Below are 15,564 nucleotides of genomic sequence, written 5' to 3'. Positions count from 1 at the left end.
ACTATTCAATGATTTTTTTTTAAGAATCACAATAAAACGTTTATAATAAAATGGTGGTTTCTATTATTTTGTATTGGTTTCTACTATTTTTGGATTTTGTTATTACGCTTCTAAATTTTTGAGATGAGGATTAGTTATTTCATATAATTTGGATTCTTCGGACTACTGCTTTCATCCACAAGGGCCGGTAGAGCACTGGTTAGAGTACTTAAAAAAAATTCAGTTGTAAAGCGATATTCTGAATATATACTGAAGGTTGAAGGTTCAATCCTCAGTGTGGGAGACCGAAAAATACAATTGCAAATTACTTAGAACCTTCATCCAGTCATCGCTGATACAACGAAAGCATGCTACTCCTGTGAAGTAAATAAAGCGTTCCATTCAAAATTCTGTGCAGATTCCACGAGTTTGACAAGATACACCCGAAGAAGGTCGGAGGTTACATCGACTAAAACATTGTGAAAATTACACTCAAGACTAGAACAGTAGTTCGAAGGATCCAAATACAAATTGGATGTTATTTTCTCAACGTTTCAGCCGATGTAACTTCGGATGTCATTTCGGTGCAGCTTATCAAGAGAAATCTATACGGAATTTGGAACTGAACTTTTATCTAATCTATAGGAGTAGATTATTCTTGTTCTGTAAGCTATAATCGGGTAAAAGTCTCAAGTAATTTTTATTTACTCTTAGCATTGCCTGTAGTGAGAATTGAACCTCCAACCTTCAGAAGACTGTCACTTAGAAATGATTATTACTCAGCACTTAATCCATTGCGCCTCAAGTCTATAATCCAAGATAAGAACGGTATTATAAATGATAAAAATTGTAAATCCTCAGCTCAAAAATTCTAAAACAGTGTTAGTTCATTAAAAACAAAAATAATAATAAAAAAGAATTTTGGAGAAACAATTTTGCCTAAAAGCAAACTAGTTAAAAAAAAAAAAAAAAAAAAAAAGAAGTCATACAACATTAGACAACAAAGTCAGCCTGAAAGGGGGATTCCATTTAATACTGGTAAGATCTTACCTTGCTATTTCTAACACTGGTGCCAACACCGTCGCTGATTCTAACTCCTGCTGTCCGTGTGACTCTTTGAGTGGGCATTTTTTGCCTGGTTTTAGATACTGTAGACGTTTCCGCATTGAAATTCCCATTTCCTTATTTCAAGATTCGTATATTGAAAAAAAAAAAAAAAAAAAAAATCCCCATCCAACCTCCCTCCCTTTTTAAAAAGTTCTTAATTTTAACATGTTTACTTAAATTAGAAATCCCCAAAAGAAAATTAAAACAAACATTTTCTTTACTTTTTTTTTTTTTTTTTTTTAAATCAATGTTTTGGTAAACAGTCTGTCACCCAAATTGTACAACAGGTACTTCTCGCTCGCACATGTTGTGGCCGGTTCTGATAAATCTGTGGAATTAGGGAGATTGGATTGAAGCCATGTCAGCCTCTTAAAGTACTTATCTCAGTGACCAGAGGCAGAAATGGTATGAACTCTCAGAGGAAGAAAGGAACAAGAAACTTATTCATAAACACCTTACACATGTTAGGAAGAAAGGAAGGAAAGAACCCCCCCCCCCTCTCCTTCTCTCTACATGTATATATTTTTATACTCTTCAAAACCATTTCTTCTTATCCCCTCCCTCATTATGAAGCTGTTGTTACTAGGACTACTAATACTACTCTGTAAAAACTAGTACCACCACTACTACTACTGCCACCGATTCCTCTCCCTTCAGGAAAAGAATTGAAGGCTAATATGTAAAGAGAGTGGGCATAGAGAGAGAGAGAGAGAGAGAGAGAGAGAGAGAGAGAGAGAGAGAGTGGTGTGCGTAGTCCATCACAGCAGCTGATATGTTGGGCTCCTTCCTTGTCAGATTACAGTCTTGTGAGTTAAGGAGAGGATAGAAAGAAAAAAGGCAGCATCAGTCATTTATAAGAGAGGGAAGCATCACTAGACCAAGTAGAAACTGATGGGGATGCAGAGACAGGCACAAAACTAGAGTTAATGTCCCTAACCCACCTGCTCATCTCCATCCTGACTTCTCAGTTTACCAATGCAAAAAAAAAAAAAAAAAAAAAAAAAAAAAAAAAAAAAACGTACAACAATCAACCATGGCCTACAATACAAAACCAATTTTAATCATGTTGTCAATTTCAAAACAATTTTTTTTTTATTATTTACTTTTATAAAAAATTATTTGTGTCCATATCTACAGGAAAGTTGAAATTCTGTCTGTGTGTCTGGCATAAAGTAAGAAACTACAGGAGATACACTTACAAACAGTAACCTAGACCTGGTTGGTATTAAAATAAAAAAAAAATAAAAAAAATGAAATATCCATTCCCTTGAGGTCACCAGGGACCAAATTAATGCAAGGGGTTGATGACCTTTATTATTATTATTATTATTATTATTACTGGTAGTTGGGTTTTTTTTTTTTTTTTTTTATTATATTGAATCAGTTGCCAGCCAGAGAGAGAAATGGAGAGAGAGAGATGGAGAGGGGGGGGGGGAGACGAGCAGAGTAATCACAAGAGGCCGAAGTAAAAAGAGAGAGAAAGGTGCTCCTATATTATACAAATGAAAAAATATTGAATTTCAAGAGAAACAAATGGTATGTACATAATTGTCAGGTCTTAAATAGTAACATATCCAAAAATTATGGAAAACGATAAGGTAAAAAAAATAATCAGTAATGAAAAAAGAAATTTGTCAAAGGAAGCAAAATCACAACAGTACGCTTACAAAAAAAAGATAAGTTGACAGGCGAAATAATTAAGTTCTGTTGCCGTCACGTGACAAACATAGAAAAAGTTTATTCCCCCATATAAACTTTATTGAAAATAGCTTTTGTTAATAATTATTCTACCTTATCGTTTTCCTTAATTTTTGGATATGCTACTATTTTAGACCTGGCAATTATGTATATAACATTTGTTTCACTTGAAATTCATTTTTTTTTTTTTGTTCGTTTGTATAGAATGCTGAGAGAAGTTTTAAAAGAAATGTTATCCAGCCACACTTGTTTTTTATATAAATATTTTGTTCTCCATACCTCTGGGTAATGCCAGGTTTTCCTAATGATCTCTATGAATCGCTTTGCTCATCGGTCTGTAATGCTGCATTTTGAAAGATTATTTTCATTTTTGTTTGAATGACTGTGCTTTAAGAATGGATCCTTGCTGGATTCTTTTTCCAATAAAATGAAGCCAACGTAGTGAAATGAATACCAATATGGACAATGAAATCTGCTAAGTTGAGTACAAATCCTGTTAGATGTATATGGTTTTGTTTTGTTTGTTTTTATAGAAATGGCGAATTTTGAATAGGCAATTCTATTTTCTTCAATTACAGATTTGACAATTCATCATATGGCTTCAGTAGTACGGAGTCACACAGCATGTGATATGATCAATTTACAGGGAGAAACATTTGATGAACAAACAATTTCATGAAACGAACCGGTCAACTGACTACCTCGTTCGTGCGATTTAACCCCATTATATTATTTTTGTTGGGAATATGCAAAGTTCCGGGTCTACTGATGAACCAAACACAATAGACTACGTGGAAGACAACATTTGGTGTGTCATTGCTGAAATTGGATTTCTAGATTACATCATATACACGCAAGCCGCAGGTGACATTTGCTTGAAATTGTGTTTAAATAATAAATAGCATAAATTAAGTTTTGAAATAAACGGCACATTTGTACAAAAAAAATCTGTATGTGATGTTCGTGCAATACTGTAATTAAATGAAATGGGCAATTATTTTATGGAGCATGGAACATATGTATTTGTATTAATTGTTATATTTATAGGGAAGAGTTCTTAATAATTGTAATAAGTTCGAGGAGCAGGGCAGCAACAGTGCATGATGACAAGTACTTTCTTATCTTGCGTTCTTCAAACAATCGTCTGAAAAAGCAAGACTACTTATCACTGTTAACCCCATGTAGCCAAACATACATACTTATGTAATTATTTAAATATTTTTCAATATCCACACGTTTCATCGTAACCAACATTCATCAGTGTGCTTAGAGATAACAATTACAGGATTCAAACTTCAGACTAAAGTCACCTTTGATTTCTAGCAAGTGGCTACTGAAACAGCTATAGGACGATGAAATAAAAATATTCCTATCCCCTATTTAATGAATATAATTAATATATATGTGTGTGTTTGTATGTCTGCCTAAAACTTTTCACAGATGCGTCAGAACCTGAACAGACTGATATTGTTTTCAAGCTCGATCCTTCAGACGACAAATATAAAAGAATTGGCCAAAAACATTCATTCCTTCACCCTCAACTGGGCAGTTTTGTATAAGGAGGGGGTCGCTTTTTTCGCAAATCATCATCATCGTTGGATTGACTACACTTAATTTCAACATTTTCGACTTCTAGTTGCACAATGGAGACATCGGCTAAGACAGCTAAGACATTTTTTGTCTTTTTTCTCTCCTCCTTCGCATGATGGGTTCGAGGCTGCCTGCCTACTACCACTTTCTTTTTTTTTTTAACACCTCTCTCCACCCATACTTTTTTTTGGGGGGGAGGGGGGTCCCACTGTTGTTTTTATCCCCCCCCCACACACGCCGGAGCAACGCAGAGTAACCCCCCCCCCCCGCTAATCTAGAATATAAAGGGCAAATGTCTGTTCTGTTTACATGTCCAGCTAAACTGGAAAAAAAAAAAAAAAAAAAAACACGCACAAGATAATGTTTAAAGATCAATATCACATTTTCACCCACAATGCTCATTTCTATACAATTTTAAAGTTCTTGTAAAAATCAAAAATGTGATGAAGATATTTCTGGCTCAGAAAACAAGTAACCTTAACCATAACCTTTGAGCTATGATGAAAAAAACTCAACCCTTTCTAAACAATAGACCGACCACTGTTTTCAAGTTTCTTCAGAATCGAAAACAAGCAGGTCACTTTCTAATTAGGAGTGGGATCTAAATGGGAGAAAATGGAAAAGAAATAGGGATGGAACTTGGAAGAATGGATGGTTCCCTTTTAAGTACATTTTGGGGGTGGAGACCAAGGGAAAAAATAACAGTAAGGAGTAGGCATTTCAGAGGATCGCTATTACCACGGGTTAGGGTTCAGTCAATTGGATAAGAGTCTTACATTTAACGAGCTGGAGCAGTGTGTATGTGTGTGCGCGTGTATGTATATATATGTGCATGGGTGCGCATGGATGTGTGTGGGTGGACATGGGTGCGCACCAGTGTATATGTGTGTGTGTGTGTGTGTGAAGGGGGGATGAGATGCTTAAGCAGGAAAATCATGCTCAGATTTGATTAATTTTCATACACATAAGCTTGCAACTTTTATCGAATTCCAAGGAATGTCATCTTTTCCTAATGCATCTAATTTAGACCATAAGCTAGTGCTTAAAAAAAAAAAAAAATACACTTTGATCTTAGCCAAAAGATAACTCTGGTGATCTGTGATGAAAGCTGAACCTATTGTCATAAATCAAAGATGAGATTGTTGCTGTCAAATAAAAACAACAAAAAAGGCCAAATAGATCAGGTTCAGTGGGAAGCACATGAAGATTCCCTTATTTATGTATGGCATAATCACATTGACACATCGGTTCTCATAAAATCACCGGAAGTTAAGCAACATTGAGCCTGGTCAGTACCAATTTGGGAATACCAGGCATAGTATGTAGGAGGATGTCGACAGTTCTCTGCAAGAATTACAAAAACTTAAAATCGTCATCTTCCCTCTCAGGGTTAAACTCGCCTTAAGGTTGGTGCCACAAATCAATCATTCCCTTGTTTGAGCAAAGGCATGATCAATATTCACTAGGTCACCCACAATCAAGTGAAAAAAAAAATGGCGAGGGTGGGGTGGGGGGGGGAGTATGATGTGGAGGTTCTGAGGGAATCCAGAAAGGAACTTTCTCAGACAGGTACTTTTAGTTCTAGTCAGTGGCACATACTGCAGATCAATGACTCTGCAACAAGTCTTCTAAGTTGAAGAAGATCAAGCATTCTAGATAGCTTAATTTTAAAAGACTATGAAAAAGTCTTTTGACATTGGCTTGAGTGCTGCAACAGGATATTGAAGTTCAATGGTCAACCTTTTTCTTTTTTAATTAATGCGCCACCACTTATCAAAGCTAAAAACAGCACTTCAAATAAAGATTAATGAGATGGATAGATAGACAGTTGAATGATGATGAATACTACTATAAGAGGATTGAAAATATATATTCATTTCATACTAGCAGCGGCACCCGGTTTTCCTGTGTTGTAAGCTATGCTTAAATATGTCAAGGGTGTGAGTTCTATTATAGAAACATTGATTTAATTTGAATAAAATAAAATAGGCCTCAAGTGCGCTTGAAAGACAAATCACATTATTAGAAAAATAAACAAATACTTTGCTTGCTTGAAATTTATAATTTAAATATACTTGAGCCAAACTCCATCCTCAGTATGTTTTCTTTCTTTTTTTCCCCCCCCCTTCTTTCTTGCCAGGTTGTAAAGTTGAAGAAAAGTCTGTTGGTAAAGAGCCGCACGTTGTATCTCAGCGGTTGTATTTTGAAATGTTGGAACTATGCATTGGCAATGCGAGATTAACGTCAGAGGCAAGAAAGAAAAAAAAAAAAAAAAAGAAACAAACAGCATACTGATGATGGAGTTCAGGTCCGAAATATATTTAAATTATAAATTTCAAGCAAGTAAAATATTTCCTAATATTACATTGTGGTTTGGCTTTCAAGCGCACTTGATATTTTATGCGTAAATATATTTTAATTCATCCAAATTTCATTTTTATTATTACAGAGCCAACTCTATTACGTAGTATCTAATAAATAGTACTGAATTCAAAAGTTACAAAAAGTGACATGGGTGCCATCAGCTAGAATCGAAGCCAAAACATTTAACACTTCAGCTGCATTCCCTACTGCTTGAGCTATTGACAGAAAGATTTAAAATTAAACCATTTCAAGCTATGAATGAATTTGCACATGCTCAAAAGTAATAGAAATATGTCGGCAAGTTGAAATGGACATTTTGTATTTAAACTTGCCAACATATTTCTATATGTTATTCGTCCAACCAAACAAAGATTTTACTCGTTATAAACCATCTTTGGTGTATGGTTAGTATTTCCTGTTAATTTCAGTTCTATGTGACCAATAGTTCAAGAGTTTATCGGTTAAATATTTTCAAAGACACACGTTTTATTTATATAGATATAGATTGAAAACAACTATGTAACACTTGCTCAAAACAATAGCCAACCCAGAAAAGATGTTTTTTTTTCTTTCTTTGTCATAAACATCACTTCAAGAATGCGAAGACTAAAAACGAGAAGCAAGAGCTACAAAGCAAAGTAAAATGAAGATCCATTTTCTACTCATCGTTTTTATGACACAGATGTGGTCAGCTAAGTGTTGGCTGACCATATCTGTGTCATAAAGTGTTGGCTGACCACATCTGTGTCATAAAGTGTTGGCTGGCCACATCTGTGTCATAAAGTGTTGGCTGGCCACATCTGTGTCATAAAGTGTTGGCTGGCCACATCTGTGTCATAAAGTGTTGGCTGACCACATCTGTGTCATAAAGTGTTGGCTGACCACATCTGTGTCATAAAGTGTTGGCTGTGTCATAAAGTGTTGGCTGACCACATCTGTGTCATAAAGTGTTGGCTGACCACATCTTGTCATAAAGTGCTGGCTGACCACATCTGTGTCATAAAGTGTTGGCTGGCCACATCTGTGTCATAAAGTGTTGGCTGGCCATATCTGTGTCATAAAGTGTTGGCTGGCCACATCTGTGTCATAAAGTGTTGGCTGACCACATCTTGTCATAAAGTGCTGGCTGACCACATCTTGTCATAAAGTGCTGGCTGACCACATCTTGTCATAAAGTGCTGGCTGACCACATCTGTGTCATAAAGTGCTGGCTGACCACATCTGTGTCATAAAGTGTTGGCTGGCCACATCTGTGTCATAAAGTGTTGGCTGGCCACATCTGTGTCATAAAGTGTTGGCTGGCCACATCTGTGTCATAAAGTGTTGGCTGACCACATCTGTGTCATAAAGTGTTGGCTGACCACATCTGTGTCATAAAGTGTTGGCTGACCACATCTGTGTCATAAAGTGTTGGCTGACCACATCTGTGTCATAAAGTGTTGGCTGACCACATCTGTGTCATAAAGTGTTGGCTGACCACATCTGTGTCATAAAGTGTTGGCTGACCACATCTGTGTCATAAAGTGTTGGCTGACCACATCTGTGTCATAAAGTGTTGGCTGACCACATCTGTGTCATAAAGTGTTGGCTGACCACATCTGTGTCATAAAGTGTTGGCTGACCACATCTGTGTCATAAAGTGTTGGCTGACCACATCTGTGTCATAAAGTGTTGGCTGACCACATCTGTGTCATAAAGTGTTGGCTGACCACATCTGTGTCATAAAGTGTTGGCTGACCACATCTGTGTCATAAAGTGTTGGCTGACCACATCTGTGTCATAAAGTGTTGGCTGACCACATCTGTGTCATAAAGTGTTTGCTGACCACATCTGTGTCAAAGTGTTGGCTGACCACATCTGTGTCATAAAGTGTTGGCTGACCACATCTGTGTCATAAAGTGCTGGCTGACCACATCTGTGTCATAAAGTGCTGGCTGACCACATCTGTGTCATAAAGTGCTGGCTGACCACATCTGTGTCATAAAGTGCTGGCTGACCACATCTGTGTCATAAAGCATTGGCTGACCACTGTGAAATCTAACTCAGAAAGGATTCCAAACCAACAATGTATTCAATCCAATAATGGCAGAGGAACTGGTTTAACACCGTTATTCAAAATGTGATAAACTAATTTGTGATGCAGCTATTAAAAAAAAAGACTCGACCCATTTAAATCGGAAACTACACAAGAAAAATTTAAATTGACAAATAAAAGCATTTCCAAGATAAAAATCTGCATTTTATATATAAAAAAAGATAAAACAACAAAGCCGAAAACACAACAGATGTTTATCTGAAAGCGAAAACAACTTTCATTTTATCAACGTTTTTTTACAAACCAGACCAAAAAAGGAGGACTTATCAAAGCATATGACAAGAACCTACAAACATCTCTCTATATCAATCTATCTACATCCATATCCGTTTATCCATCCCTACAGATCTCCTTTACTTCCTCCTTCTCCTAAAGATTCCAAAGACAAACATTGCTTTTTCAATATAAGTTTGTCACTGCCGTCCCCCCACCCAAAAACAGAAAAGTGAAACTAAATATAACCCCCCCCCCGTCAGCTGGTCACTTGAATAAACACAAACAGCAACAGTTTGAAAGTCAAAGGCAATTCTTCAAAATAAAAAAAGATAAAATATAGAAAGAGGAGGGTCAATCTGCCCCCCCCCTCAACACACACATCCCAATCCTTTCAAATATCAGAGGCAAGCACATGGTTGACCTAAAGAAAAGCCTATTTCTAGTTGAAACCCAAGAAACTAAAGTGGACATTCTGAAGGTATATTAGTGGCTGATGAAGGTTTGGGATGCACCACTGATGGAACCATTGCCTCGTTTTGCAGAAACAAACAAACTGAAAAATGGCTAATAGGAACTGGGCTACAGACACACTCCATCCCCTAAGTAGCCCTAGGACACACAATTATTTCTAAGGGGATGAGGAAGGAAGAATGTGACCCAAAGTCTACTTACAGTCACTCATATACATGAATAAAGTTTCTTAAAAATGTTTTTTTTTTTTTTTTTTTTTTTTTAGAGGATTAATGTATATATATATATATATATATATATATATATATATATATATATATATATATATAATGAGAACACACTTTAAGACTGTAAATCATACTTTACATGAATTTTTTGTTTGGCAGGATACTCAAAAAAAGATTTCCTTAATTTGCGGAATTTCAAAGAAATGCGTTCTTCTCATCAGACGAAAGATATTAGCAAATGGATATTATAGCAAAGCTACGAATGTGCTGTTACTAGCAATAATTGAATCTATGACAAGCTCTATTTCCTATTTCCATTGTATTGAGCTTTTTTTATTTGTGTTCGGATTACTATAGAAATATTAATATTTGCTTTAAGTTTACACAAGTTTTTGCCTTGCAAACTTAATTTTTACTCATTGAGATATATAATTCAATAATTATTCTTTATACATACAGACACTAGTGTTTCATACTTAAGCAATCATCAGTGTAGTGATGACAATTCGTGCCAATCATGAGATTTGAAGCCAGCCATGAAGCCACCTTTTGCTCTATTTGTTAAGCCTTCATCAAACAACTGTCACAGGAATGAAAGAAATTAAGATTAAATTAAATAAACAATATTATATATATATATATATATATATATATATATATATATATATATATATATATATATATGAGTGGGATATTCCACAAAGCAGGCCAGAGGATTAGTTGGCCAAAAACGTAGTGAGACAACAGCAACTATGGAAGGTAGTAATTACTGGTGACACAGTTACAAGACTCGGCATTCATATCCTGTCGTGGTTAATCACCTGAAGAAGACCAGAGGATGAGTTGGCCGAAACGTGGTGAAACAATAAAACTATGAAGATGAGGATAACAGTCTGCAAATAAGAACATACCACGGTTTATAAATATTATCAAAAATAACGCTTTGCCTAAATCTAATTTACATTTACTACATACTGTCAGATAGCATCCTTCACTGTATAATAAATACCAATGTGTGTGTGTGTGTGTGTGTGTGTGTGTGTGTGTGTGTGTGTGTGTGTGTGTGTGTCAAGTAGTCAAATTCAAGGGTTAAGTTTACTGGATATTTGAAGATTGCACAGCACTCATGCTTGAGCAGTTGTACATAGAAATATTTTCTGACAAAGACAATAGATTTAATTTCCAGAAAGAAATCAAGTGTTAAGGGGAAAGCCAGAAAGCAAACAAGTCAGACAAACCCCACCGATAGTGTTTTTTGGGGTTTTTTTTTTTAAGGTCATCAGAAATGATAATTTATAAATGAAAAATTAAACTACTTATGTAGTTCTACGATTTTATTTATTAGTGTGAACACTGATGCTGCATAATCCCCTGCCCCTGGTTAATTTTTATTTTATGGCGTATGCCCACTAGTATGTGTATATGAGGTAATATAAAGACAGTTCCTTTATATCGTTCAATTTTTATGAGAATCAATTTCCAAAGCAAAATGAAGCTCATTGTACAACGAAAGTATTCTCGATTCTATAAGTAACATAATGGAAGTAGTTCTGCGTCTCTAGCTTCCCCTTAAATGAGTTAATGACACTTTTCTAACATTTTACACAAACAAAATCTATTTTAGGTTAAGACTGTCAACATATATCGGAATAGTTCAATATCCAGGATTCAGTTAACATAAACTCTCTTTAGTATGATGTTGCATATGATGCTATCCTGTAGTATAACCTGGCCAATGCCGCGTGGCCCTGCTAGTCTCTCTCTCTCTCTATATATATATATATATATACACTAGCAGTCTAGCCCAGCTTTACTCGGGCCCTGTGTACTGTTCATAACTTTATGGCATATATATATATATATATATATATATATATATATATTAAAAAGTTTGACTGATGTCCAGGTAACCTACATCTAAAATTTCAAGTGTTTAGACCCATAATTGGCGGAGGAGTTTGGTAGAGTCTGCAAAAGTCAACTCTTTCAACTGTGACCTCTTGACAGCCAAAATTTTGCCCAAAAGCTGATTAAAAAGCTTGCTGCATGTCTAAATACCCTTTATGTAAAATTTAAAATGTTTAGGCCAAAAATTGGCTGAGGTCAAATTTTTTTAAAACTTTGATCCCAATTTTGACACCTTAACATTTGTTTTGGGCTCAAATCAAGTTAAAAAGTTTTATCCATGTCCAAAGAATCTACATCTAACATTTGAAGTGTTTAAACCCAAAATTAGCGGAGGAATTTGGTAGAGTTTTCAAAGGTCAAATGTTTTTAACTTTGACCCCTCAATAGCCAAATTTCTAGCCGAAAACTAATTAAAAAGACTTTCCCAAATCTCAATATCCCTTTTGTCAAATTTTGAGTCTGTAGACTGAAAATTGAGAGCAATTTGGTAGGGAAATGAACACACAGAGACAATTTCACTTTTATAGATATAAACTCATGTTTACGTGGTACCTATAGAAAGAAAAGTTTGAGAATTTAGAAAATGTGTTTTCTTATGTAAAATTTAACAGGGAAAGGGAATAGAAGTGTTCCCCGAATCTCTACAACGTACCCCAACCTTTAAGTGACCCATGAGAAGAGAACTCTTAAAAACGTCAAATGTGTATATTTGATTTCAATCAAATTTAAACCATATGTATACGGCGTTAATTCATAAAACCTCTCAACATTTCAATTCCTTCCAATTATATTAAAGGGCAAAGATGTCCAAACAGGGAGGGACAGTCAATTAAATCGAAGAAAGTAATATGGCGCTATGAGCATAGTAAAAAAAGATATAGTGGTGATCCGTTTTTATTCCCGGGCAACGTCGGGTTTTTCTGCTAGTATAGAAGAATAGAGTTTATTGTTGAATGTCCTATAAGTAAATCTGATAAAAAAAAAAAGTATTACTTACCATATAGATGGCAACAACACTATGTAACAACAACAAAAAAGTTAACTAATGATAAATATTTTATGTAAAGGATTCAGGGATTAGTATGGTTTTGACTATTTTATGGCATATCAACCCCTTTTTATGGGGGATGGGGGAATATTTAATGCTGAAATAATACTCACTGAAAATGATTATTCATTTACTGGGAGGCGGGGGGGGGGGGCTTATCCGGTCATAAAATATGCTTAAATATATTTTAATTCATGCAGATTTCGTATTTATTATTACAGAGCCAATTCTCTATTGAATATTATATTGTACCTAATATGTAGTAGTGATTTCAAAAGTTAAAAAAAAAATTGACTTGGGTGCCATCAGTTAGAATCGAAACCAAAACATTTAGCACTCCAGCTGCATTCTCTATCATTTGAGCTGTCAACAGATGGATAAGGAAGATTTAAAGCAATAGAAATATGTCAGCAAGCTGATATAAACATTTTGTATTTCAACTTGCCGACATATTTCTGTATGTGTTCGTCATTCATCCAAACAAAGATTTTACTCGTTATAAACCATCTTTATGATTACTATTTCCTGTTAATTTCAATGTTATGTGACCAATTGTGTAAGAGTTTATCAGTTAAATATTTACACACACATATATACATGATATATTTATATAACTATGGCAATTTTTTTCTTTTGTAAAGGATTCATCGATTGGTTTGGTTTGACTATTTTATGGCATATCAAACCCCCTTTTTGGAGGGGGGATATTTAATGTTGAAAACGATTTATCACTTGGTTTGATTTTGATTGTTTCATGGCATATTTTTTGGGGGGGGGTATGAACCCTCTAACTTCCTTCCAATAATGTACAAAATAGAAGTTTGTGTTTTATAACCTGTAAGGAAGTTGCGATATTTTATTGGGATAGACTGTGAGATTTGTTAGAGTTAATAGTCTTGGAAAAAGTATGAATACATATCTCTCTAACCATGAATTCATAGTAGGAGCAAACTAGACTCTCAAGTCTTGGTAGAGCAACTAGCCTAGGAAGGAGGGGAAAGATTTGTAATCATAACCATATATGATAACTACTCAGAAAATCTCTGTTCCAACAGTCAATAAAATTTTACGTAGAGGAAGAGTAGAAGCGTTGGATTTAATTTCAGCATCTTGTAACTTTTGCTTCCCTTATTTTGTCTTCAATTTCATGAGCAATATTTCTGACAAATAGGAAAGAATTGCTGCTTTCTAGGTCGCAATCTATCCATCTAACACTTATCGTTGGCAAGTTTAAACTTGGAAGTATTATTCTTTGATTTTTTCTTACCTCCTTACATCATTTTAATTTAGTCTGAAAAGAAGCAACCATTTCGGTTTTTATTTAACAAGCAAGACGCAGAGAAAATGCTGATGGATGAATTCAGGTTGTCATTTCTGCAGCCTAATAACATTAACCATTTTGTGGTGCATTTAACAATGCTGCAAAGATATTGTCAACGATTAACGGTAAATCATTAATTAGGCATCAACTGTTATGCATATTCATAGTTCGTATTTACAATGCCTCCCCACAGGACAGAGTTGGACACCAGTGGAGATGTGGAGAAAAGGAACGAAAATTTAAAATTGTCTCAGTCGTGAAGGATTTCTCCTCCACTGACAGAGAACAAGAAATTAAAGTGCAGCATCTGAACAAGAGATACTACACTTTGATCTTGGCCCAAGAACAGGATTTGAACTCGGCTTGCTGACTTCAGTTTGTGCATTTATTTTACAAATAGGTGAATAGTATATTTTGTGCAGAAATGAACCCACCACATCATGGCACAGTTTTGAGGGGGAGGGTTCATTTTCTCTGTCATGGGTGTTTACATTCATTTTTTTTTTTCATTATTCAAATTGACAGAATTCTTTGAATAGCTAATCTTCCCTTGGGCAAAGTAAAGCGAGATTGAAAAAAAACAAAACAAAAAAAACATACTGCTTACATTTATTTACAAATTATTTATGCCCTTTCCAAATTGAAAATTTCCTTTTTGTTTTTAATACTTGTTTTTACTTATTCTATGTGATAAGAAAAAAAAAACTAGAGAAACGGTTTCCTATTTATGAAATTCTAGATCTTACAATTGCAACGATGTTGAGAAAATTTTGTAAAAATCCTTCAAAAATACAAAACATAAATAAAAGTGTACTCAGCACTAAAACTACTTGATATTGCAGGGAAGTTCTTTTAGTTTTTAATTTTTCCTTTTTTTTTTTTGCATATTTTTAAACTTAACATAACTAATTATTTTCAACTTAAAATGAGTTCTCCCTTGGATTTTTAGCTTTAGCTGATTCGTTAACAATATTTCATATTGCCTGATGTTTGGACCATACCAAGTCATTTTTAAATACATTATAATTAAGTATTTTATATTAAAAATGATATGATACAATATTAATAAGTAAAAATTGGCTAATCAGAATCAAAGTTTGATTTGTCAGCTTAAATGCTTAATTTGAAAATCCGGCAAGCTAACTTTAAATGTTTGATGAATCGATGATAAGGAGTCAGAGTAGAGAGTTTGCAATTTTTGTTGCAATCTAATGTTTTCATTTTATTTTATTTATTAACAGATTTTTTTAGCCAATCAGTTACCTTTGCTGAGAGTAATTTGATAAAGCTTGATTAAAAAAAATGGTCTTTTTGCAGATTTTCTAATCTGGTTTGGTAGATTTAATGCTGAATCATTTACCAATTGCGTGATTCCAGATAATCTCAACCAAGTTCAATTTTTCATCATTTTTTTTTGTCTTGTATGGAGCAGAAATTCCTTAAAGATTTCAGCTCACTTTTTTTTTTCTTTTTTACACAGTGATCACCACTTATCAAGGCCCGGAAGCCACTCAGGGATAAGGGTTATTGCAAGTACATT

At 34.7% G+C, this 15,564-nt stretch overlaps 1 protein-coding gene across 8 annotated transcripts in view; it reads right to left on the bottom strand.

The window, feature by feature from the left end:
• LOC145297806 (uncharacterized) overlaps positions 1–15,564 on the bottom strand; it is a 411,153-nt gene that overhangs the window by 216,369 nt on the left and 179,220 nt on the right. The window contains exon 1 of one of the 8 annotated variants that reach the window (XM_080144115.1): positions 1,030–1,200. The exons of 6 other annotated variants lie outside the window; for them this stretch is intronic. In XM_080144115.1, the coding sequence (XP_080000241.1) occupies positions 1,030–1,157 (128 nt within the window). In that variant the 5' untranslated portion in view covers positions 1,158–1,200. Of the gene's footprint in view, positions 1–1,029; positions 1,201–15,564 lie in introns of those variants that run through there. One more of the 8 variants, XM_080144114.1, reaches the window with a different exon arrangement.

This window comes from Euprymna scolopes, chromosome 18, assembly GCF_053919585.1.
Source record: "Euprymna scolopes isolate OS-2025 chromosome 18, ASM5391958v1, whole genome shotgun sequence".
NCBI classification, from domain to species: domain Eukaryota; kingdom Metazoa; phylum Mollusca; class Cephalopoda; order Sepiida; family Sepiolidae; genus Euprymna; species Euprymna scolopes.
This window is presented reverse-complemented; position numbering and strand designations above follow the sequence as displayed.